Genomic DNA, 25694 nt, shown 5'->3' on the forward strand with positions numbered 1-25694 from the left:
ATAGGATACAAGGAATTATTTCAATCTCCTTGTATCTGTTGAGGCCTGATGTGTGACCAGTTATATGGCCAATTTTGGAGAAGGTACCATGAGGTGCTGAGAAGAAGTTATATCCTTTTGTTTTAGGATAAAATTTTTTATAGATATCTGTTAAATCCTTCTGTTTCATAACTTCTGTTAGTCTCACCATGTCTTTGTTTAGTTTCTGTTTCCATTGCAGAGAGTTGGGTGTTGAAATATCCCACTATTATTATGTGCAGTGCAATGTGTGATTTGAGCTTTAGTAAAGTTTCTTTTATGAATGTAGATGCCCTTTTATTTGGAGCATAGCGGTTCAGAATTGAACCATCTTGGTAGATCATACCTTTGATGAGTATGAAGTGTCCCTCCTTATCTTTTTGATCACTTTAGGGTGAAAGTTGATTTTATTGAATATTCGAATGGCTACTCCAGCTTTTTTCTTGGGACCATTGTCTTGGAAAATTGTTTCCCAGCCTTTTATTCTGAGGTAGTATCTGTTTTTGTCACTGAGGTGGGTTTCCTATATGCAGCAAAATGTTGGATCCTGTTTACGTACACAATCTGGTAGTCTATGTCTTTTTATTGGGGAATTGAGTCCATTGATATTAATAGCTATTAAGGAAAAGTAATTGTTACTTCTTGTTATTTTTGTTGTTAGAGTTGGAATTCTGTTCATGTGGCTATCTTCTTTTAGCTTAGTTGGAAGATTTGCTTTTTCAGGGATGTAGTTCCCCTCCTTGTGTTGGACTTTTCCATTTATTACCCTTTGAAAGGATGGATTTGTGGAAATATATTGTATAAATTTGGTTTTTGTCATGGAATACTTTGGTTTCTCTATCTATGGTGCTGTAGAGTTTTGCTGGGTATAGTAGCCATACCCAGGCCTGGCATTTGTGTTCTCTTAGGGTCTGTATGACATCAACCCAGGATCTTCTAGCTTTCATAGTCTCTGGCGAGAAGTCTGGTGTAATTCTGATAGGTCTGCCTTTATATGTTACTTGACCGTTTTCCCTCACTGCTTTTAACATTCTTTCTTTGTTTTGTGCATTTGGTGTTTTGACTATTATATGGTGGGAGGAATTTCTTTTCCAGTCCAGTATATTTGGAGTTCTATAGGATTCTTGTATGTTCATGGGCATCTCTTTCTTTATCTTAGGGAAGTTTTCATCTATAATTTTGTTGAAGATATTTACATGTTCCTTTAAGTTAGAGATCTTTACTCTCTTCTATACATAATATCCTTATGTTTGGTCTTCTCATTGTGTCCTGGATTTCCTGGATGTTTTGGGTTAGGATCTTTTTGCATGTTTATCTTTTCTTTGACTGTTGATTCAATGTTTTCTATGGTATCTTCTGCACCCAAGATTCTCTCTTCTATCTCTTGTATTCTGTTGGTGATGCTTGCATCTGTGGTTCCTGACTTCTTTCCTAAGATTTCTATCTCCAGAGTTGTCTCTCTTTGAGATTTCTTAACTGTTTCTACTTCCACTTTTAGGTCCTGGATCATTTTGTTCAATTCCTTCACCTGTTTGTGCTTTTCTGTAATTCTTTAAGGGATTTTTCTGTTTCCTCTTTAAGGGCTTCTACTTGTTTACTAGTGATCTCCTGTAATTCTTTCAGGGATTTTTGTTTTTCCTCTTTAAGGGCTTGTACCTCTTGACCTGTGTTCTCCTGTATTTCTTTAAGGGAGTTATTCATATCCTTCTTAAATTCCTCTAGCAACATCATGAGATATGAATTTTAGATCCACATTTTGCTTTTTTGGTGTTTAGGGATATCCAGGACTTGCTGTGGTGGGAGTACTAGGTTCTGATGAATCCAAGCAGTCTTGGTTTCTATTGGTAAGATTCTTGTGTTTGCCATTCACCATCTTTGATGTCTGGTGGTAGATGTTCTTTCTGTCTCTGGCTGGAGCTTGTTTCTCATGTGGGTCTGTAAGCCTGTGTCAGCACTTCTGGGAGATCAGCTCTCCTCTGGTAAAACCTGGGTGCAGATGTCTGTGGATCAGTTATTCCTCCTGAGTCATGAGTCCCTGAGTTAGAGCACTTCCTGGAGTCAAGCTCTCTGCTTGCAGGGAAGGGGCAGAGAGGGCTATGGATCCACTGCAGTCACTCCTAGGTGTAGACAAAGGTAGAGAGGATCCTGTCCTGGCTGCACTGACACTTGTGAGACCCTGGCTGCAGAATTCTTAAGTAACATATTGAATACTTAAGTTATTTGAATGAGAATGGGCACAACAGGCTTATATGTTTGCATGCTTAGTTACCAGACAGTTGAAATTTTGGGGAAATATTAAGAGATGTGGTCTTATTTGAGGAGGTGTATCACTGGGGGTGGGTTATGGAATTTCAAATCTCCAAATCACTCCAAGTTAGCTCTCTTTGCTTTTCTCTCTCTGTCTCTCTGTCTCTCTCTGTGTCTCTCTGTCTCTGTCTCTCTGTCTCTGTCTCTGTCTGCCTCTCTCTCTCTCTCTCTCTCTCTCTCTCTCTCTCTCTGTGTGTGTGTGTGTGTGTGTGTGTGTGTGTGTGTGTATGTGTGTGTGTGTCTGCCTGTGGTTTTTATTTCAACATGTAAGCTCTCAGCTCCTGGCTGAGCCTGCCTACTACCCTGAATGGGCTCACCTAATGAAACTGTAAGCTCCAAATAAGCTTTCTTCTTTCTGTAAATTGCCTTGGTCATGGTATCTCCTTACAATGATTTTTTTTAAAGTGACTAAGGCACCAACTCAGGACCCTGAAATGCAGCAAAGTAAACAGAATAACCAAAAGCCCTTGAAGCCATGACCCTGGTAGAAAGCAAGTCCCAGGCTCAGCATGTAAGAGTGGTATATGTGTTTGTATGTGGGGTTTATAGTATATGTGTGGTATACGTACATGTGTATATGTATATGTATATATGTGGTGTGTGGTGCATGTGTGTGGGTAACTGTATCTAATGTATGTGTGTGTGGCATATATGGATATGCATATGTGGTACGTGTGTGGTGTGTGTTTGTGTGTATGTGGTTTGTGTATATGGTTTATGATTTGTGATATGTGTGTTTTTGTGTATGTAATGTGGGTGTATGTGGTGTGTTTTTGTGTGTTTCTGATGTGTGTATATGGTTTGTATATGTGTATGGTTTATGTATATGTATGGTTTGTGTGTACGTGTATCTGTGTGTGTGTGTGTGTTTGTATATTCTGTTCTCCAACTATTGAGTGTTTTTACCCCATGATTGAGTTATGTAAACACATCTCTTTCTTTTCTGAAAATGCTTTAAATTGGGGATTTGAGAATAGATATTTAAGCTTATTAAAAAGAGACTCATTAGGCCAAAATATTCAAACTTTTAAACACTGAGGTATATAAACAAGGGACAGAGTAGGAAGATTTTTTTATTTCCTGATTATAGTGGGATTGCTTCAAGTTTCTCTCCATTTAGTTTGATGCTGACTACTGATTTTCTGTATATTGCTTTCACTATGTTTAGGAATGGGCTTTGATTTCTTGATCTTTCCAAGATTTTAACCTGAAGGGATGTTGAATTTTGTCAAATGCTTTTTCAGCATCTAATGAAATAATTATGTTTATTTTTCTTTGAGTTTGTTTATCTAGTGAATTATGTTGTTGGGTTTCCATATATTGATCTATCCCTACATCGATGTGATGAAGGATACTTGATTGTGGTGAATGATCATTTTGATGTGTTCTCTGATTCTGTTTGTGAGAATTTTATTGAGTAGTTTTGCATCAATACTCATAAGGGAATTTTGTCTGAAGTTCTCTTTCTCTGATGTGTCTTTGTGTGGTTTGGGCATCAGTGTAACTCTGGCTTCATATGGCTTTATAGAACAAATTTGGTAGTGGTTTGTTCTGCTTCTATTTTGTGGAGTAGTCTGAAGCATACTGGACTTCTCGGTAGGTGTGATAGAATTCTGCACTACATCCATCTAGTCCTGGTCTTTTTTGGTTGTGAGACTTTTAATGAGTGCTTCTAAATTTTGAGGATTTATGGGGATGTTTAGATGGCTTATCTGATTCTGATTTAATGTTGATACCTAGTATCTGTCTAAAAATTGTCCATTTCATCAAGATTTTCCAGTTTTGTTGAGTATAGGCTTATATAGTAGGATCCCATGATTTTTTGAATTTCCTCAGTTCCTGTTGTTATATTTCCCTTTTCATTTCTGATTTTGTTAATTTGGATGCTGTCTCTGTGTCCTCTTATTTGTTAAGGCTTTATGTATCTTGTTGATTTTCACAAAGAACCAGCTCCTGGTTTTCTTGACTCTTTGTATAGTTCTTTTTATTTCTATTTGAGCTCCATGTTTGATTATTTTCTGCCATCTACAACTCTTGGGTGTATTTGCTTTTTTGTTGTTGTTATTCTAGAGCTTTCAACTGTGATGAAAAGCTGCTAGTGTAAGCTCTCTCCAGTTTCTTTTTGGAGGGACTCAGACCTATGTGTTTTCTTCCTAGCACTACTTTCATTTTGACCCACAAGTTTGGGTATGCTGTGTCTTCATTTTTCATTACATTCTAAAAAGACTTTAATTTCTATCTTCATTTCTTCCTTGACCAAGCTATCATTGAGTAGATTGCTGTTCATCTTCCATGTGTATGTGGGCTTTCTGTTGTTTTTGTTGTTATTAAAAACCAGCCTTAATCCATGGTAGTCTGATAGGATTACTTCAATCTCTTGTACCTGTTGAAGCCTGTTTCATGACAGTTTTATATGGTAGTTTTGAAGAAGATACTATAAGGTGTTCAGAAGAAGGTATATTCTTATGCTTTAGGATGAATTGTCCTATAGATATCTGTTAAATCCATTTGGTTCATCATTTCTATTAGTTTCACTGTGTCTCTGTTTAAATTTTGTTTCCATGATCTGTCCATTGCTAAGAGTTGGGTGTTGAAGTCTCCCACTATTATTGTGTGAGTTGCAGTGTATGCTTTGAACTTTAGTAAAGTTTCTTTTATGAATGTGGGTGCCCTTCCATTTGGTGCCTAGATGTTCACAATTCAGAGTTCATCTTGGGAGATTTTTTCCTTTGACCATTATGAAGTGTCCTTCCTTATCTTTTTTGACTTTTTGGTTGAACATCAATTTTACTCTACATTAGAATAGCTAGTCCACCTTGTGTCTTGGGACCATCTGCTTGGAAAATTGTTTTCCAGCCTTTTACTCTCAGTTTGTGTCTGCCTTTTTCACTGAGGTGCATTTCTTGTATGCAGCAAAATGCTAGGTCCTGATTACATATCCACTCTGTTAGTCTATGTCTTTTTATTGGTTAACTGAGTCCATTGATGTTAAGAGGTATTAAGGTTTAGTTATTGTTGATTCCTGTTGCTTTTGTTGTTAGAGGTGTAATTATGTTTGTGTGGCTATTTTGTTTTTTGTTTGTTGAAAGACGATTACTTTCTCTTTCTAGGGTGTAGTTTCCTTCCTTGTGTTGCCATTTTCCATCCATTATCCTCTGTTAGGCTGGATTTGTAGAAAGATATTGTGTAAATTTGATATTGTCATGGAATACCTTGTTTTCTCCATCTATGGTAACTGCAGGTTTTGCGAGGTATAGTAGCCTGGGCTGGCATTTTTGTTCTCTTAGGGTCTGTATAACATCTGCCCAGGATCTTCTAGCTTTTATAGTCTCTGATGTGAAGTCTGCTGTAATTTTATTAGGTCTGCTTTTATATGTTACTTGACAGTTTTACATTATTGCTTTTAGTATTCTTTGTTTTGTGCATTTTGTGTTTTGACTATTATGTGACAGGAGCAATTTCTTTTCTATTCAATCTATTTGGAAGTCTGTAGGTTTCTTGTATGTTTGTGGGTATCTCTTTCCTTAGGTTAGGAAAGTTTTCTTCTATGATTTTATTGAAGATATTTACTGGCCCTTTAAGTTGGAAATCTTCACTCTCTTTTATACCTATTACCCTTTGTTTTTATCTTCTCATTGTATTCTGGATTTCCTGGATATTTTGGCTTAGGAGCTTTTTACAATTTTACAAATTGATGCAATTTGTGTCAATGTTTTCTATGGTATCTTCTGCACCTGTGATTCTTCTATCTTTTGTATTCTGTTGGTGATGCTTGCATCTATGAATTCTGATCTCTCTCCTAGTTTTTCTATTTTCAGGGTTCTTTTGCTTTGTGATTTCTTTATTTTTTTTTCTATTTCCATTTTTAGATCCTGAATGGTTTTCTCTAATTCCTGAATTGTCTTGTTTCACCTGTTTGATTGTGCTTTCCTGTAATTCTTTAGGGGATTTTTGTGCTTCCTTTTTAAGGGCTTCTACCTGTTTATCTGTGTTCTCCTGTATTTCTTTAAGGGAGTTATGTATGTCCTTCTTAATGTCCTCAATCATCATCATGAGAAGTAATTTTAGATCTGAGTCTTGCTTTCCCAGCATGTTGGGGTATCCAGGGGTTGCTCTGGTTGGAGAACTGGGTTCTGATGGTGCCAATTAGCCTTGGTTTCTGTTGCTTATGATCTTGCCCTTGCCTCTTACCATCTTGTTATCTCTTGTGTTAGCTGTTTTTGCTGTCTCTGACTATGGCTTGTCCCTCCTGTAAGCCTGTGTTTCAGCATTCCTAGGAGACCAGTTGTCTCCAGGAGGATTTGGGTATGGAGGGCAGTCGCACAAGGGTCAACCCTAGGCATAGATGGAAACTGGAAGGATCTTGTCCCAGGCTGCTCCTTGGTTCCTGTGTCTTGAGGACTCTGGATGGATGCCTCTCGGGATAGGTATTTGAGCAGAAGTGATGGTCTTACCTGTGTTCCCAGTTGTGTTTGCATTCCTGGGAGACCAGTTCTCTCCTGGCAGGAACTGGGTATGGAGAACTGTGGCATAGGATCAACTCCAGGGCACAGATGGAAACTGGAAGTGTTCTTATCCCTGTCTAAGAACAATTCTTGAAGATTAAATTAAACATTTCTAAACTTGATTTATAAAATCGAGACCACTGTTAATGGGGAGAGGCACATTGTTCTCTTGCATTTCATTTGGCTCTCATGTTTCTATTGCTGAATACAAAGAACACTGTGACTTGTAAACATCAGCTTCTTAAGCTAAGTGTTCCATCCACCTGACTTTTCAGTGGATGTTTTTCAATAAGACTCAGTTGAAGGTTTTTGAAGTAGATTTGATTATTTATTTAATTTATACTGAGAATGGGGTATATTCCTTGTAGGTACATGATATCGATTAGGTCAATGTTCCCATTCTGAATAACATGTAAGTAGAGTTTAGTTTATTCTGACTTTCCTAGAAAATTGTAGCCTGTATCTGGGGGAGAAGAAGTGCTTCTACCAAATGTTAATAATCATGCTGACATTTTTGATCCTTAGCTGACAGAGGTACCATCCAGAGCCTGAGGTCTGGAGACACTTTCCCTATCATGTACAGATGATTATACCTGCCTCTCTAATCCTAACTCACAAGGACATTTCTTTGCTCCTACTCCTTCTTCTCTTCATATTTGTTTTGTAATCCTGGAGTAAATTATGCTACTAACTCTAATCCTGAATGCTGTCTGCTTTAAAGAAGCAGCCTTGAAAATTCCTGGGTAGTACACAGATTATCAACTTTATGTATTCACTGGAGTACGTGCTGCTCAGTGGCTACCAGCTTCCAGTTAAGGAAGTATATTTTGACAGCATCCAAACCTCCTCCTTGATGATGAACACCCTTATCCCCAGTGCTGTTTTAGTATCACTGATGAACTTGCAGGCTCATTTGACCACTAGCACATATCCATTATCTGAGGATTTCCACAGCAGCAATCCACAGTGGAATATTCTGCTGTGAACCAGACCCTGGAAAATTTAGGAAACTTACTTCTGACATGTTCTTTTATTCACTTAATTCTTTAATGTCTGCATCTGCTGTAATTACAACACATTTCAATTATTATGAAGACACAACTGTGGGGGGTAAAGTGGGATTAAAATAATTGGTAGACTAGAGAAGTACAGAAGTGGATTTCAAATGCTTTTGTAAAAAAGCTGTCTGACTACAATAAGATAAATGCAGTTGGCTGCTAATTAATGATATAAGATTAAGGAAGGGAACATAACTGATTTCTAATGTGTGAACATCATTGAAACAGCTTACATTAATCAGCTTGTATTTTTGAAGACTTTGGAATTTTTTTTTTTTTGTCTCTAAGGAAACCATATAGAAATCAAATTTGACATTAAACTGCTTGGAGAAAGAATATAAATTCTTTAAAAGGGTAACATAAAGTACACGTATACATGGATTAATCTACAGAGCATTGCTCTGGGGTTGGACAAATCTTCAGTAGTTAAGAGCACTCACTGACCCTATAGTGGACCTGAGTTTGGTTCCTAGCACCTATGCTAGACAGCTCACTACTGTAACTAATGCATTAGGGATCCAACAGCCTCTTCTAGTCATTGCGGGCACCCACAATTACATGTGTATTGAAACTGTCCCGCAGTTTCATGAACCGGGTTCTGCCTCGACCGAAGGGAGAAAAGGAGAACCTGAAACACAGAGTTCGAGAACAAAAGGACAGGAAGCCAAGTTAGGGTTTCCAATCATGGCTCGCCACTTTACTTTTGGGTCTCAGCATTTATACAGGAAAGCCAAACTGGATCTCTAGATTACAATGACACTTGCATAACATAAACATTGAGAAGTTAGGGAATTGTCTAGAGGGAGTCACCAGGGAAGATCACCAACCGCTTGGACAGCTGTGGATGTCCTCAGGCAATAGGCGTTGTCGTGGGTATAGTTGTATCTCAGCTGAACTTCTAGGGGAACTTCTTTCAGAGATAAGCCTGTTGTCTGCTGAAGGTCTTTCGGCTTAATTCCCTAGGTGACCGTCTCGGGCGGAGGCCGCCAAAGGCCTGAGGCTGAACTGGGCGTGGGAGGCAACAGTGTATGCTCACAAACACATATGTATACACATAACTTAAAAGGTCTTGTAGAGCATCAACCATCTGATCATTTGGAAACTAAAAGACTCATTAAGAGTAGTCCTGTTTGTCTAGTCTGTTATGGAAATTGGACAATGTGTCTTAACAGTAAGGAGCTATTTCCTGATGTTTTTTATAGAAACAGAGTGAGTGTTTTTGTTGTAATTTATTCTTTAACAAATGTCTTTCTTTTAGTTGGTTCAAACTGAGGATTATGCAAGATGTAGCTGTCTATTAACATCAGATCTGGATGAATGACTGGGCTATAGTGCAGACACTTGGGCAAACACTTAACTACTGGGCTTAATTCTTTAGACAGAAGAGCCAGTTATGTTAATGTTTAAAAATGACTTTTCAAATTTTCACCAATCAATAGAGGACCCAAAAGAATGGTGGTCATTAAGAATATATTACCAGATAGGCTTCACTCTAGAGGAGTACCAGCCTTACCTATTTAATTTTTCTTATAGAAGTCATAGAAGTAAGCAAAGTAGATAAGAATGCCTGCTATATTCTAAGAGAAAATGAGGGGATTCATTAGGCCTTCAGGTTTTTATATAAAAGGAACCGTCAATATACTATCTGTGGTTGCTATGGGAACTGAGACTTGGAAATAACCCCATATTTTATCTAGAAAGTCCACCGAAATACTGACTGTCAAGCAGTTTAAATGGCCTCCTGTTCAGGCATTGGGCATCTCCGCTCATCTTAGTCTTGTCCAGTTAGCTCAATCTCCAAGCTGAGACTATTTCCCACTTGGATGTGTTTTTCTTTACTATCATCTAATAACAAAATAAGAAATGTATGCACAGGCCTGGGAAAATCACTAAGTGCATAAAGTTCTTGGTACACAAGGATGAGGATCCCTTACACCCATTTAATTGTTGGGTAGGGATGACAGAGCACATGAGTGAAGCAGAGAAAGATGCCTAACTAGATTATCAGCATCAATCAGCTCCAGTCCAACTGAGAGATCCTGACTCAGTAAAGTTGTAAACACTGAGAGAAAACACCAGAGCTCAATCTATGGTCTTTTCATGCATGTACAAATATACACACATGCCCACGAGCACACATCTGCTATATGTACCCATATACAAGCAAAAACTCACACACACAAATTCACACACTACATACATATAAAAATATATATACAAACAAAATATAGTTGCTGTGTGAAGGTGCTTCAGCCAAGGACTTCTACATATACAACCCTGGCCTCTCAGTATTCTATCATTGGCCAGCCTGTATCTGTCTTAATTTGTTTAAACAGATTCTGCAGTTACTTATTTTATGCTCCAAGGATATACTCATATTAGTTTCTGTTGTGATGAAATACATGACTTCCAGATGAACTATGAAGTACAGTGAATGGTACAGACATTTGTAAATGTTAAACTACTCTTTTTAAAGCTGAGAAAATAGCACAGCACTTGCCTAGCACTTATCATTTCCTAAGGTTTAGCTCTCAGTAGCACAATCGAACATGAAAATACTGTTTCTGTTCTCTCACTTAACCACTGCTAATGTATAAGAATTTTGTTCTTTCAAGTCTTATTACAATCATAACACCAAAGCGATGCATTTACTTTGCATGTTGCATGTGTAGCACACGCATGCGAGTGTAAGGGTGACTATGTGATTTCATGCGGAAGCTACAGCAGGACATGACTGTCTTTATCAATCGCTGTGTCACTATCTGAGACATTGTCTCTCACTGAACCAGAAGCTCTGTGTTAGACTAAGCTGGCCAGCTGAGCTGATAGATCCAATTGTCTATAGCACACAGTACTGGGTATAGACGCAAAGTCAGGCATGCTGGGCTTTTTACCTGGTGCTGGAGAATTGAACCCAGGTCTTTGTAGGTGATGTTGCCTACTGAGCCGTGTCCATATGGAGTGTTTCACTTACTAACATGGTGTCCCCTTATCCTTACCTTCAGATGCAGCTCTTCATTTTAGTTGCCTCTGCACTCCACTATGGCTATATCACTATGTGTCCATCTGCAATGATAGACTGTAAATTCACGTTAGCTTTTAGTTATATTTTCACATGTAAAATTGTTACCCTTGCTGTAATTTTGTAGAAACTTTTGTACATGCTTCCTCGACCATTTTTTTTTTTCCGAAGTAGATTTATAGGTCAAGTCTCTGCTTTGAAAATGCAGCCACACTGCCAGCACCTCACTAAGGTATTCACATAGTGGAGGCAGAGCAAGGAGAAAAAGACTTCAAAGTTTCTGGCAGCAGCAAGGAAATTTGTTCTGAGAATTTACAATTTAGATGAGAGATATGGCCTAAATGGCTGTTGCATTAAATGGTTAGTCTTCTAGTGGCCGAAGATAATCGGACAGTGGAGGTGGAGCCTTTGGGGTTATATCTTGTCTCTACCCTCCCTTGGCTTCCTGACTGCCTTGATATAAGTTTTTTTACCATGCTGGAAAGAAACCTTGATGGTCAGAAAGAGACCCTGAAATATATTTTCCTCTTTTACATGCTCATCTGCAGTACTTTGTTATAGCGACAAAAAGCCAACACATGGGCCTGGTTTAAGACTGTGCAGAAACAACAGGAAGGGGAGAGGTGCTTCTTGTGATTAGGGCAAGGTTAGGATTCAGGATCAGAAACAGGGGCCAGGGTGGGGGTTTCTGTGGATGATCTGGATGCATACGGCTGGCTTTTATATGTAGAACACATGATTAGTAAGGTGTTTTGTTTGTATGAAGTGATTTTGAGTTTACTACTGTGGCACACTCCTGTTGTCCTAGCACAAGATAGGCAGAGATAGACAGAGTTTTTGTGAGCCCATGTCCAGCCTTGTTTATATAGCAAGTTCCAGGTTAGTCCAAAATACATAGTGAAATTCTGGTCAATTTGATTTAGCCTGTTTTTTCCATACCCTAGACTTACATGGATCTATGTAGTAGCGAGTAATAGCAGAGCTACAAAGAAAAGAAAATGGAGGATCAGTATGAAATCTAAAAAGTGATTCTTTAGCAGTTCCCCACAAGAGAATAATTGAATAAATCTTTGTGGTTAACATTTAAGCCCTAAAATGATAAAATAATCATTATAAATTACAGATCAATAGAATATGCATACCACAGATCAGAAAGTATCGGTTAATGCAAGAGGAAGAGAGAGTCAGAGACAGAGAGAAAGACAGACAGACAGAGGGGAGAGAGACAGATAGACAGAAAGAGAGAGAGAAAGAGAAAGAGACAGAGACAGAGACAGAGAGAGTGAGAGAGAGAAAATAGATTTCAGTCTAAGAAAAAAAGAATTATTTCACTTAGCCATAGTTGGCTGAAGGATTGGTTTATATCCCTAATGACCAGGATTTAACAGAAGGGTTTGCAATTTTACTTGTTATCTAAAAAGAAAATAGGGACAGTCTTCTTTTTGGAAAAAAATAGTTATGTAGAAAGCTGTTTCAGTTGTTCATATGCTTGCTTTGCAAGTACTGAGTCCTGAATTTAACACCCAGTGTCCATGTGCAAATATGCCAGGTTTGGTACCTTGTGAGTTAACCCTGCTCTGGAAAGACAGATTCGTCACTGGGGCTCACTGACTGGCCAGCCTAGCTATTTGGTAACATTCAGGCTAGATAGAGAATAAAATAAATAAAAATAAACAACTATGAACAAGCAACAAATAAAACAAAACCAAACATGATGGATGTTACCTGAAGAACACATACACACATGTGTTCACATACATCTGTCCAAATTCATACACAGGTACCTACAAACATGTACACAGATATATATATGTATATATATATATATACATCTGTATCAAATGTACATACATGCACACATATTGCGTATGCACACATACCTCTCCCATACTCCTACTCATGCACATACAACCATATGCACATGTGTGTACATTGACCTTATCCACATTCATAGGCATGCATACATATCACATGTGCATATAGCCCCCTCATACTTACTCTCCTGCACATAAAACCAGGCATATGTACATATATATCTCTCTCACACTCACATACTTGCACAATCACCCAGCAACACACAAAGTGATAGTGAATTCCTTTCTTTTTTTTTCTTTTTTGCTTTTTCCCAAATTCTTCTTTTTAAAAATTTCTATTGGATATTTTCTTTATTTACATTTCAAATGTTCTCTTCTTTCCCAGTCCCCCCCACACACCTGGGAAACCCCCTATCCCATCCCGCCTCCCCCTGCCTCTAGGAGGGTTTTTGCCTACACACCCACCCACTGCCACCTCCTGTGGGAAGTTTTAAGTTGCCTCATACTCAAATATTATGCTTCTGATCTACTTTGGGACAATAATTTATAAATACCAGGTGATAAGGTTTTTAGAGCTCAACAGTAGAATTCAAAATTGCCAGATCACTCAAAAGCAGGCATTTTTTTTTTCTTATTCACTTTACATCCCTTTCACTGCCCCCTCCTGATCACACCCTCTCACAATCCTTCCCTCAGTCTGCCTCCCCTTGTCCTCTGAGATATCACCAACCCTGGCACTTCATGTCTCTGCTAGGCTGGGGACTTCCTCTCCGACTGAGGCTAAGACAAGGCAGCCCAGCTAGAGGAACTTATCCCACAGACAGGAAAAGATACATTCCCAGTAGACAGCTACCTCTGTAACAGTTGCTTAGAGACCAAGCTGCACATCTGCTACATATGTGCAAGGAGGCCTAGATCCAGCCCCTGTATGTTCATTGGTTGGCGGTTCAGACTCTGAGAGCCACACAGGTCCAGGTTACTTGACTCGGTCTTTCTGAGGAATTCCTATCCCCTTCAGAACTCACAATCCTTCCTTCTATTCTTCCATAAGAGTCTCCAAGCTCCATCCACTGTTTGGCTGTGGGTACTTTCATCTGCTCAGATATCTCAGTCAGCTGCTGTGTGGAGCTTCTCAGTAGACAATATGCTTCTGTCTGCAAGCATAACAAGATATCTTTAATAGTGTTAGGGACTGATGCTTGCCCATGGGATGGGTTTCAAGTTGGGCCAGTTATTGGTTGGCTGTTCCCTCAGGCCTTGCTCTATCCCCCATGCCTGCATTTCTTTTAGAAAGGATAATTTTGGGGTTGCACATTTTGTGGGTAGGTTGGTATCTCTACCACTCCACTGGGGTTCCTAGCTGGTTACAGGAGAGGGCCTCTTAGGTTCTGCATCCCCAATGTTGTGAGTTACAGCCAGGTCACCCACATTGATTCTTAGGCACTTCCTTTATCCTACCTAGCTATGTCTCTGTCTCTTCCTGGAGATACCCAGGCTTTAGTTCCATGCATCTCTAAGCCTCAACAAGGAGGAACCAGTTTGTGGATCAATCCTAACTTCATTACTCAGACAAATTAGTTCCCCTGTCCCTTCCTTTGTTTTTATCCATGTGTACATGACCAAAATACTCCACTGAGGTAGAAAACGATGTTTATTTAATAAGAAATTTTAGAGGCGTGAGTTCAAATGGATCAATGTGACCTTCCTCTTGGCTGTATCTCCTCACATGTTAGATAGACATGCCAAAGCACGTGAGAGAACAAGCAGGTGAGTACAGGTTGAAAGAAGAACAGATTGGACTTACTTTTATTATAATAATATTCCTCTGAGAATTAAGGGGCGAGATGAGAGCTACCTTCTGAGCGTATACTCCCAAAGCCCTGAAATATCCCACCAGGCCCCAACCCACAGTTTCACCCCCTCCTAATAGTACCATATTAAGGGCAAAATTTTTAGCCAAAGCGGACCCCTGGAGTTCAACAACACAACAATCCAAATCATAGCAGTAACAGACAACAGCAGTGTGGTGTGGAGATTAGCTCATTTAACAAGGGGACAGACAACAAGTTCTAAACTTCATAAGCAGATATGCACAGTCTACAGAGTGTTAGAGAAAAAGCAAATGAGAGCCAGGGAAGTGGCCTAGGGGTGAAATATTTGTCTTGCAGGCATGAGGAACTGAGTTTGCTCCATAGAACTCTGATGACAATAAGCCAGGTGTGGTGGTACACACTTGGAATCCCATGGGGAGTTGGAGAAAGGTAGATATCTGGAACTCACAGGGAAGAGAGCCTAGCCTACTTGATAACTTCCATTGCAATAGAAGACACAGTCTCAAAATCAAAGGATCAATAATTAAAGAGAAAAACAAAACCCCAAACTGTTCGACCACCCACCAGCCAAATGAACAAACAACACACACCCAAATATACACATACATGCACACACACACATGCACACACAGATGCACACACACACATGCATACGCACATGAGGTCATAGACAGAGAAGAGAGACACAGAGATAGATCATAATGTATAGCACCTGTGAAACATCCGCAGTGAATGTTACCATGTGCCCTCCACAGGCACTCATTCATAGTCATACACAAGCACTTCAACAGAAAGTGAAAGTGGAGAAGGGAGGGGAGAAGGCATAGGAGGAGAGGAGTAAAAAGAAAGGAAAAGGGAGGGACTGGAGTGATTCCTCAGTAAAATAATAGCCATAATAGTTCATATGGATCTTCCTGGAGCCTATATGGAGCAGCACACAACTCCTGGTAACTAAGGCATCAATGGCTCCTGCAGCCCTGTTCTGGCTTCTTCCGTGGACAACTGCAATCATTTACATATACTCATGTGTGGATACACGCACATACATATAAATGAAGATAAAAATAAACCATTAAGTAAATATCATAAGCTAAAGATAAAAATACTTTTAAAAGACAAAAATGGGGCAGTGAAAGGGGATTGGCAGCAGTCAGTGGCAATAAGTTATCATTTGAAATAGCATGATGGTAAGGTCCTCCTTGAAAAGGTGACATTTGGGTAGACACAAGGAGGCCAGGAGGGGGTCTCAGTAGCTAGACTAGTTGACTACCAAAAACTAGAGATCTTTTTGTCTCCATATCCCTAGCCCTTGGATACAGGGAAATGATGTCCTGACCAGTTTTTTATATAGCGTCCCAGAGATTTAACATCATGCCTTCATGCTTGGGTGGCAAATACTTAAGACACAAACTCACTGTGTTAGTTTATCTGAGCTTTTGGATAGTCAAGAGTGTTGATATATTGACATTGAAAAACTGCACTGAGCACTCACATCTTGCCAGAACTTTTACAACAGTTGACGGAGAGGGGGCTGGGGCACATGAGGTGTGTGTGTGTGTGCTCACCTATTTTCAAGTATGCATATGGAGGGCAGAGGTTGACATAGAAAATCTACTTATATGAATTTACACATTGAATCCAGAGCTGGGGTTTCCTACTTGACACTGAAGTGACTGGACTTTGGTTTCTAGTTAGGTTGCCCTGGGGTTTTCCGGCCTCTGCTTCCTGGAAAAGGTCATAAGAATGCTGTCTTGCTTGCCTGGAATATTTATTACATGTATACCAGGGATACAAACTCTATTCTTCATACTTGTGCAGCCAGTGCCGTACTCACAGAGCCATCTTTCCAAACCCTTATCCTGACTAGTTGACATGATAGATTTACGCCTGAGACTACCAATACCCACGCCCAGAATGTGTTTCCTTCTGTAATCATATGACATTCTTTTCCTGTGTTTGGTTCTAAAATAATCAGTTGGTGCCAAGCATAGTAAAAAAAAAGAAACAAAACATGATTTAAAACACAGTGTTTAAAGAATCTGTAATTTATGCTCGTGAATAGCCTTTTTAAATGAACAGATTAGACTTATAGATCTGGAGCCAAGTGTCTGTGTTGAGATGACCTTTGGTAGTCTTTGTATGTTAGTCCCAAATGTATGTTGCTATAAGGCAGCCCTGCATGTACTCACTCCTTTTGTTCATTATTCTAGGAATGTTAGATTTTTCCATTTCCCAAATGTGCCTTTCCTCTCCCCGAAGTACACCATTGATTCTGTCAGTGACCCTAGACATATTACTTTGTAGAGAGTTGACTCATCTACATGATGGCCCATTTCCATCTATGTCATTTCTAGGGAATCGAACACCCTTTTTAGGTTTCCTTCAGCCTCAGGTACACATGCATTTGAGGTATCTACAAACATGTAGGCATGGGCTCATAATATGAGGAAGATACATAAAAATGGGATATTCAGAAGCAAGGCAGGATACGAAAGGGGAGCGGAGTGCTGGCAGAGAATTTTCAAAGCTATGCTACTCCACAGGGTGTGGGAGATCTAAGTGTGGGAGAATGGGAGGTGGGGAGGTGAAGTGCCTGACTCTGGCTTGTAATAACTAGAGAAAGTCTTTGAGATGACTTTCTCTAAAGCCATCTGAAGAAGTAGAATTGCCTTGCATGTTAATTGAGGGGGCATTACTCTTTAAACCATGTTCTGTTTCTGTGCATCAAGATAGTCTCCTAGCCACCCCCACAAAGAAACACAGACAGTAATCTCCAGGACAGCTAGGTTTTTTTTTCATTTCCTTTAAAAAGCAGCAATACTTTCAAATGTAAATTTCAACATGTTGTGCCACAATAAACATACCATTCTATAGAATATTCCTACTTCCATTCAGATGTCTGTGTGATAGCATTGAAGCTTTAACTCAAAGGTAAAATTCAGCTCTGAGATCACCATTATACAGCAGCAGAAGCACATCCCTGTGGTTCTCATATCATTTAACTCTGACAGTTATAGGACTATAGCAGATTCATTTCCCAGTGTTGCTGGCAAAGCTTTTGCTTGCCTCTCTATTTTAACTGTCTTGATGTATTATTTTTTTATTACTTCGCATTAGGTGTTTGCCAAACTACTGTGAACATGGAGGACTCTGTGCCCAAACCTGGACCACCTTCTACTGCAACTGTAGTGACACTGGTTACACAGGAGCCACCTGCCATGACTGTAAGTATAGACAGTGTGCCTACAGGGTATGGGTATCACTCAAGGAATACAGTGTAGGAACCCTTGACAATTCGCCATGGTCTGGGCACGGTTTGTTTGTTCCTTTAGCATGAATTATCAGATAGGATAAATATCTCAAATACTGAAACAGACAGGAGAAAAGCATAGAGACAAGACATGACTTTATGGAGTTTATGAGAATAGGGCAAAGTGAAGCTGAATGTGTGGTAATGTGAAAGAGAGAATGGTGCTACTTGTAAGCAGGGAACTGTGCAACAAACGACATTGTCTTGATGGCTTGAGTTGTACTGCTGAAACCTGCAGCTCATATATATCACTGGTCCATGTGACAAGTGGCATGATGTCTGTCATAGTTAATTTTTGCTGCTATGGTTAAAAAAAAAAAAAAACTTAAGAGAAAGGGGTTTATTTGGGTTTGCAGTTCCAGAAGTGTATGATATATCATAAAGAAGGAAGACATGCCAACAGATATGGAAGGCATGGTAGAAAGAACAGAAATCCTGACAGATTACTTTGTATTCACACTGAAGAAACAATAAGTAGGAAATGAAATAAAGCTATACAGCTTCAAGTCCTGCCCCCCAGTGATATTCACTGAGGTTATACTTCCTAAAGATTCTGCTATCTTTCCAAACAGCACCACAAGCCAGAGACAAATGTTAAAACATAAATTTGATGAAGACACCACAAAGTCCCTCACATTGGCAGGCCATCTCCCTCACATTGTCCTCAATATGCCAGAGGTGATTTCATCTGAATGTTGCTGTGGCCACAGGCAGGAAACACATGTTGAGGAAATATGACTAAGATTTATTCAAATGCTTCTCCTAAAAATGTATATAAGCATTCTTCTACTCACATTCCATTGGCCAGATACTTATGTCACCTCCAATAAAAGGCAAAATATGTTCAGACCATGAGAAGTGAGACTACAAAGCAAACTATTAACCATAAATATTGATGAATATCTGTCAATGCTGGGCATTTATGAAGTTTCAAATTGAAGCCCTGGGCTGATCTTGTCCAAGTTATAGAAAGAAAACAAAAAGGAGGATTCTTAGAGGAATAGAGGAAGTGGATCCACAAGTGTAATGTTGTCCTGTGGAGAAACTGTAGAGAACCTATGAGTTAGAGTGGAACACTGCTGAGAGAAAGAGTGAGGAGATAGGAGAAAGGAACTGGGCTGAGACATCTGGAGAGGAGATAGATCCATTTTCCCGGGGTTCGCATAATTTCATCCTTGTTCAGAACTGAAAATAATTTTATCATATGCATGAACTGGATTTTCTTTAGCTATTCCTCTGCTGGCAAAGCCCTTTGAAAGTTCTGTGATTTAGCTACTATGAAAGGTGCTGCAAACAATACTGATGTGCAAGTGTTTATGGGATACTAACTTATGGTTCTTTGGGTAAATATCCAGGAATGATGTGGTTGAATTATCTGGTTGGTCTATTATTCAATTTTCAAGCCATCTTCTCTCATTTGTGTGTCCTAGATTGTATTAGATGCATGAAGATGTATGAGATTTGAAGCAGAATGATCAAGGATACATGTCATGGTCCACAAGACGTGTTTTCTTTTTTGTGGGGTGTGTGTGTGTGTGTGTGTGTGTGTGTGTGTGTGTGTGTGTGTGCGCGCACATAAGTATGAATATATGCTCATACTGGTGTTCATGGAGGCCAGATGCTGATTTCAGTTGTCAATTTTCTCTCTTTGTTTTTTTTTTCTGAATTGGGCCTAACTTGGAGTTCACTGTTTTTGATGCACTGTGTGATTAACAAGACCCAAGGGTCAACACTACCTACCACCTATTTCTGGAATCACAGGCACACAGAATTTTTGCTTAGCTTTTATATGAGTTCACAGGACCAGACTCAGGGTCTCATGTTTATACAGTGCAATCACTTCCAACCGAGCCATCTTCCCACCAGCATACGTTGTATTATTTAAATGAATACTCCACAGAAAAGGCACTGGGTCAATTGGCAGGATGATTTGAAAGGTCTTATGTCATGCCTCTCCTTCTCTGAAAGTCTTAAGGTAGTATATAGTTCACAGTTCTTTTCTGTGATTTTTTTCCCTTTTCTGCTATAACCACCTAATGGCTAACACTATTTACTACACCTTGCTGCTAAACACTTGAGTATTGAAATGGAAGTCATTTTTTTATGCTCTTGGGAAGTCTCCATTATAAAGTGGGTTTGTTTGTTTTGTTTTGTTTTGTTTCAGGTGAGTGGTATTGCAGAAGAATGATTGTTCCTATAAAGTTGCCTTTTATCATTTGACTCCTGCTCTTTAAAGCATATCTGGTTTCAGTACTTATGGGTTTGATGATTGCTGTTAGCTTGCTAAATAAAAGGACAGTTACATACCAGCTTCTGTCTGCCTCCTATCGAGTGTCTGTTCTTGATCTTCTTAGCTTCTTAGCATCTGGTTGGTGACATTTACAGGTGACTGTTCAGGATCTCTCCACCAAGTTTCAAGTTCCTCTAATCTCTTCACAGTGTAGCTTGTTGACATCCTAACAAAGCATTTCAGGTCACTTTTCATCTTTACAAAAGGGTGTCAGCTTTCTTCTCTGAAGTCTGATGGAGTGCTGCTTGCATTGGGCAGTCAATAAGCAGTTATTGACTGGAAGCATATCAAGCTGCCTGGCTCTTAGATTTAACAGTCATCTCAGGGCAGAGAGTCTTTTCTAGTTCCTCTTGATGGAAACAGGCCTCTTTATCACATTTAGACAATTGTACATAGTGAGGAAATTTTGACAAAAAAAGTATTTATTTCAAACTATCTTTCCTATCCTTATCTTAGGCTTAATTCATATTTTGACATTATTAATTGAATTTCTTGTTGAGATTAGTATTCTTTACTCTCCATGATAATAGCAGATGGCACTCAAGTTCATGTAGACAAGAGAAGGACGAAAAGAAAGAATAGGGAAGAACAAAATGAGAAGTGGGAAGAGACGATGGTGGAAAGGAAAAGGAGAGGAAAGATGAGAAGGAGAAAGGAAAGAGAGGGCAGGAAAAAGGAAGAAAAAAGGTAGGATGAATGCAAGAAAGACAACAAGAAGAGATAAGCAGAAGAGAAAACAGTGTGTTCCTGTGTATATGTATGTATGTGTATGCATATATCTGTATGTATTTTTCAGTGTACACGTGTAAGAATTCAACATTGTTGTCCTCTACAGTTTCTTCTAATAATGTTTTAAAACAGAGTACCTCACTGAATCTCAGGCTTACTGATTTGCCTAGACTAGCAAGCCAGCAACTGCAGAGATCCTTCTGTTTCTTCTACTCCGGTACTACTGTCATAGGCTGCCAGGCCACCCCTGTGTTTTACGGAGTGCTCGATATTGAACTTAGGTCCCCATCCTTGTACAGCAAAATCTTTACCAACTAAATAACCCATCTTCCTATCCCCTCAGGACTGATCTATTCCACAACACCTATCTGTCTTTAATATTTATGAACATCGGAATTCAGCCTGTGATACTACAAACACCATGATGTTTAGCTGCTAGGTTGGAACCATTATTCCCTGAAAAGGGAGAGCATATCAGAGCAAAGGAGGCTTCAGAGAAGACTTGATGGATGTGAAAGAAAGTAATAAAAAGAGGGAGTCGACAGGATACTTTCATTCAGTAGTAAAGGCTCTTGCTTGCTCAGCATGATGACCTGAAATTGATGCCCAGGACCCATTAATTAATTAATACATTTTGAAGATAGTGTTTCTCTGTGTAGCTTTGGCTGTTTTGGAAGTCACTCTGTAGACCAGGCTAGGCTCAAATTCACAGAGATCACAGATTCTGTCTCCGGCAGAAAAACAACCATACAAAGGCTGAATAGTTTAGAGCTTGGTCTTCTGACAGCACAGAAAGGCTCCAAGGCATCTAGCCTAACAGGAAAGATAAAGTGGTCCATTAGGAATTGTTAGAAGTGTGGGCCCAGTGAGCTAGGGGGTAACTGATTGGTCTACACTCTGCTGTGTAGGCCAACTAGGGTGCAAACATAGATTGGTTTTACTTTGATGCTGGGAACAGACTGGCTAATCTTCATTTCATAGTTGCTTGTTCCTTAATCAGTTTCTGTTGGAAAGTCCATCTCTGATGGACTCTGACAGACTCTGCAAGCAGCAAATGGGTAGAGTCACATCATGCTAGGAAGAATAGATTCCATGGGAAAGATGCCTTTAAAACTGTATCTCAGCAAGCTGGAGATAAGTTTCAGAGAACACTTGATAGGATGGTATTTGTTTGTTTGTTTGGTTACTCAATTTGGAAGGACTCTTCGATGAAGAGGGTGATGACCGCATCTTCAGGCTTGGCTTGATGTGAGAGCAGTATATTGAAATTGGGTTCCACAGGTCACGTTTACTGATCACATTTTAGGAGTCACTGGAATTTGTATTTGTTTGTTTGGGGTTTTCTTCGGTTGTTGCTTTGCTTTGCTTTTGTATGTTTTTAGCCCAGTATTTTCCCCATATTAATTGTTCTCATATTCTACTAGGTCTTTGTAACCACAGGCAGAACAAAACCAACTAAGAGACTTTTTCCTATAGTGTGGACCTGTGTTTGGAGCTGTCAGAGTCCAATTCAGAGGCTTGAGATCCTCTGGGCAAGCCAGGATTGCCCACCCATTTTCAAAAATCCAGTTCAAGAGACAATAATAGAAACAGAGAGGGAAGATATACTCAATGTGGTCACATTGAGAATAGGAATATGGAAGTTCGTTGAGTCCCAAAGCCCATCTTCAGGGTCCTGACATGAAGTGCAGGTATAAGTAGAGAACCAGATGTATGAATAACTAAGCAGTCCTAGCCAAGGTGAGGCCCTGACCTACATCTCCATCTCAGTCATTCCTGCAAGGTGTTTTGATAAAACCAGAACAGTATGAAATCTCCTTCCTGGAGACACTGGTGTGTCCAAGCCTCCATTCCTTTTTATTTCACAGCATGGGATTCCTGTAGGAATCTTCTTCTTCTTCTTTTTTTTTAAGACCATTTTCTCTGTTAGTCTGATAGAAAAAAAGAAGAGTGGCACAAGAGTTCCCTCAGAATATGTTCATTCCTGCTAGGTGGGCTGCATACCTATGAAAAAGTTCAACTTATAAAACAGACACAGGAAGGGACTAAGGCAAGTAGTGGGGAAGCGGTAAAATAATCCTGACTGCAAATTGTCATAAAATTATTTAAAACTTATGAATTGATTATTTCTTGAATTTTTCATCTAACTTTTTCAGACTGCTATTAAGCATTAACACTTGAAATCACAGAGTGTAAAATCCCAGAGAAGGGGATAAGGCATCTCCTGAGATACCTACAATCGTTTGACTTAACATCTGAGTAGGTTAAATGGTAGAAGTGCTTCCCGACCCTCAACCTCACATATCCACACCTCTTGTCCAGAAACACTGCTCATTTCCACATGAAAGCTATACATAGCCTAGCCAGACAGGCTTACCTAAAACACTGGATATCTAGTGTCCTTCTAAGGCATTTTTCTACCATGGTAAGCAATTAGTAAATACCATTTATGTGTAGAATATTTAAAGATGCACAACTAAAGGAAGCAGAGATTGAGCTCAGCATCAAATGAATTAATGGCCTTTTTCTCATTGTAAATTTCTACAAAGAAGTATGAATGATGCTAATTATCATATGGATCACAACAAGGTTTACCCACAACATCGATGCCATGATTCCTATGAAATACAGGGAGCAGCACGCCAGGGTCTTCACCTGGGATGGATTTGTTTCACTTTTGAAAACATCACAGTCATTTTAGAGTTTTATGCATAATCTCCTGCATAATAATTTGTTCCTTTTGCTGTTTCTTTCCTTTCTCTATGCATCTTCCTCCTTCTCCCCTATCATGTGTTTTAACTGAAGATAACAAACATTTGTTTCAAATGACTGCATTGGTTTAGCAACACAGAAATGTAGTCACAAATGTTGGCTTTATTTCCAACCTCAAAGAAACAAGAAAGAATCCCATATTTAGAGATAAGAATAAACTGAAGGCAAGTCAGTTATTGATGTCACAACATTAGGAGCATATTGATGTGTACTGTGAATATTCAGCACTGAGCAAATTTTTTCTCATTTATTTAAATCAACAGAAGACTACTTGCCAGGAAAATGCAAATCACCAGTGTGCCCAATAACTAAGAGCTAGCCTGGACTAGGGGAAAGTTCCAAGGGTAATGTACCTGCCACACAAGAGAAAGGAACTAAATTTGGATCCCCAGAATCCACATAAAATCAAATGAAGATTAGCTGAGGCAGGAAACTTCTAGAAGCTCACAGCCCAGCTGTATTAGTGTACCTAGCAGAAAAAAACAACATATATATGCTGTCTTAAGCAATAAGGAAGTTTAAGATCAAACTCTGAAGTCATCCTATAACCTCCTCATATTTGCCATGATATCCCCATTTACATACAAATACACAGACATACACACACACACATACACACACATACACACACAAAGAGACAGAAACAGAGAGAGAGAGAGAGAGAGAGAGAGAGAGAGAGAGAGAGAGAGAGACTGACTATTGGTATTTTCTTCATATACATACCGCCAATTAAAAACATAAAAAGAAGCAACCTGGAAACCTGGAAATAGATAACACAATAGGTAGGGTTTTTCAACCCCTTGCATCCAGAGAGATAAAGGTTGGAGGTGGGGATTTCCATTAAACATCGACTTCACTTCAGTAAGCTTCCATTTCTTCCCTCTAACATAATCATCTACATAGCTACTCTTTGGAATAGAAACACACACAAAAAAAACCAACAAACAAAATATCTGGGACCTGATACTTTCATGCTAAATCCCATTGAATTATATGTGAAGACTCATATTAATCAAATATCATGAATATTTTTCATAAAATAGGTAACTAATGATGGACACTCCCATATGTCCACATCCTATGACTATTGGAATAGTTCTGCTGCATAAATTACCCAGTATAAATGAGAGTTTGGCATAGTGCAGTCATCAGTGGGAGAACCCTGGATCATCTCTGGCACCCATGATGTCAAGTAACTTGCTGAATTTTTGTGCCTTATCATCACTCATAAGCACAATTTTGTCTGTGAATTGGTTTTTACTAAGAAAAACTATGTTAAATCTCTCTAGAAACATGACTCAGAATGAGTATAATGATTCAATGTGCTATGTCTCAAACACATTGCGCACTTCTCTTTTTTATTTGTATTAGTTTCTCTCTTTCTCTCTCTGTATATGTGTGTGCATGTGTATGTATGCATGTATGTATGTGAACATGTATCTGCCATCTGTGCATATATGTGAGGTTGTACACTCCAGAGAAGAAAGTTGGAGATTTGCCCCTTATTAACTTGAGACAGGGATTCTTGCTGAACCTTGATTTACTAACAATCAGTTCTCCTCACATATTCTCTTGTCACTGACTGTCCCAATGTTGACATTATAGGTTCGCATCTGCTATATCTGGCTTTTTATTTAGATCCAGGGGATGTAAACACAAGTTTGCACAGGAAACATTCCTAGTCAGTGACCCATTTTCCCAGCACTCATTGCCCAGTTCTTAAACCATTTTCTGGCATCCTTACTCAGAATAATATCTACATGGCTCACATAGCTTATCCCATCTATAGTTCAAAAAACAATAAGGATTCTCTCATATTGTTTGCTGTGTTAACCCATAAAAACAAAACATCCCCCCAAAAAGGCTTGTTCCTCTAGTAGGCAGGAAGTTCCTGTTCACAGATGTGAACTATGAGGGTTTTCAACTAGAAAAAGGAAAATCAAGAAATACTAAAGAGTATTTCTCTTTAGTATTGTGCTGTTGCTAGTCAATATTTTATCAATTTTGTTTTAAACTATGAGTGACTTCATAGATTAG

At 39.1% G+C, this 25694-nt stretch overlaps 1 protein-coding gene across 5 annotated transcripts in view; it reads left to right on the plus strand.

The window, feature by feature from the left end:
• Positions 1–25694, plus strand: part of Cntnap5 (contactin associated protein family member 5) — a 910241-nt gene that overhangs the window by 523912 nt on the left and 360635 nt on the right. For all 5 annotated transcript variants that reach the window (XM_031380047.1, XM_031380056.1, XM_031380065.1 and 2 more), the window contains one exon: positions 17674–17780. In XM_031380047.1, coding sequence (XP_031235907.1) covers positions 17674–17780 — 107 coding nt within the window. The remainder of the gene's footprint in view (positions 1–17673; positions 17781–25694) is intronic.

Source organism: Mastomys coucha, unplaced genomic scaffold (assembly GCF_008632895.1).
Source record: "Mastomys coucha isolate ucsf_1 unplaced genomic scaffold, UCSF_Mcou_1 pScaffold1, whole genome shotgun sequence".
In the NCBI taxonomy this organism is placed as follows: Eukaryota; Metazoa; Chordata; class Mammalia; order Rodentia; family Muridae; genus Mastomys; species Mastomys coucha.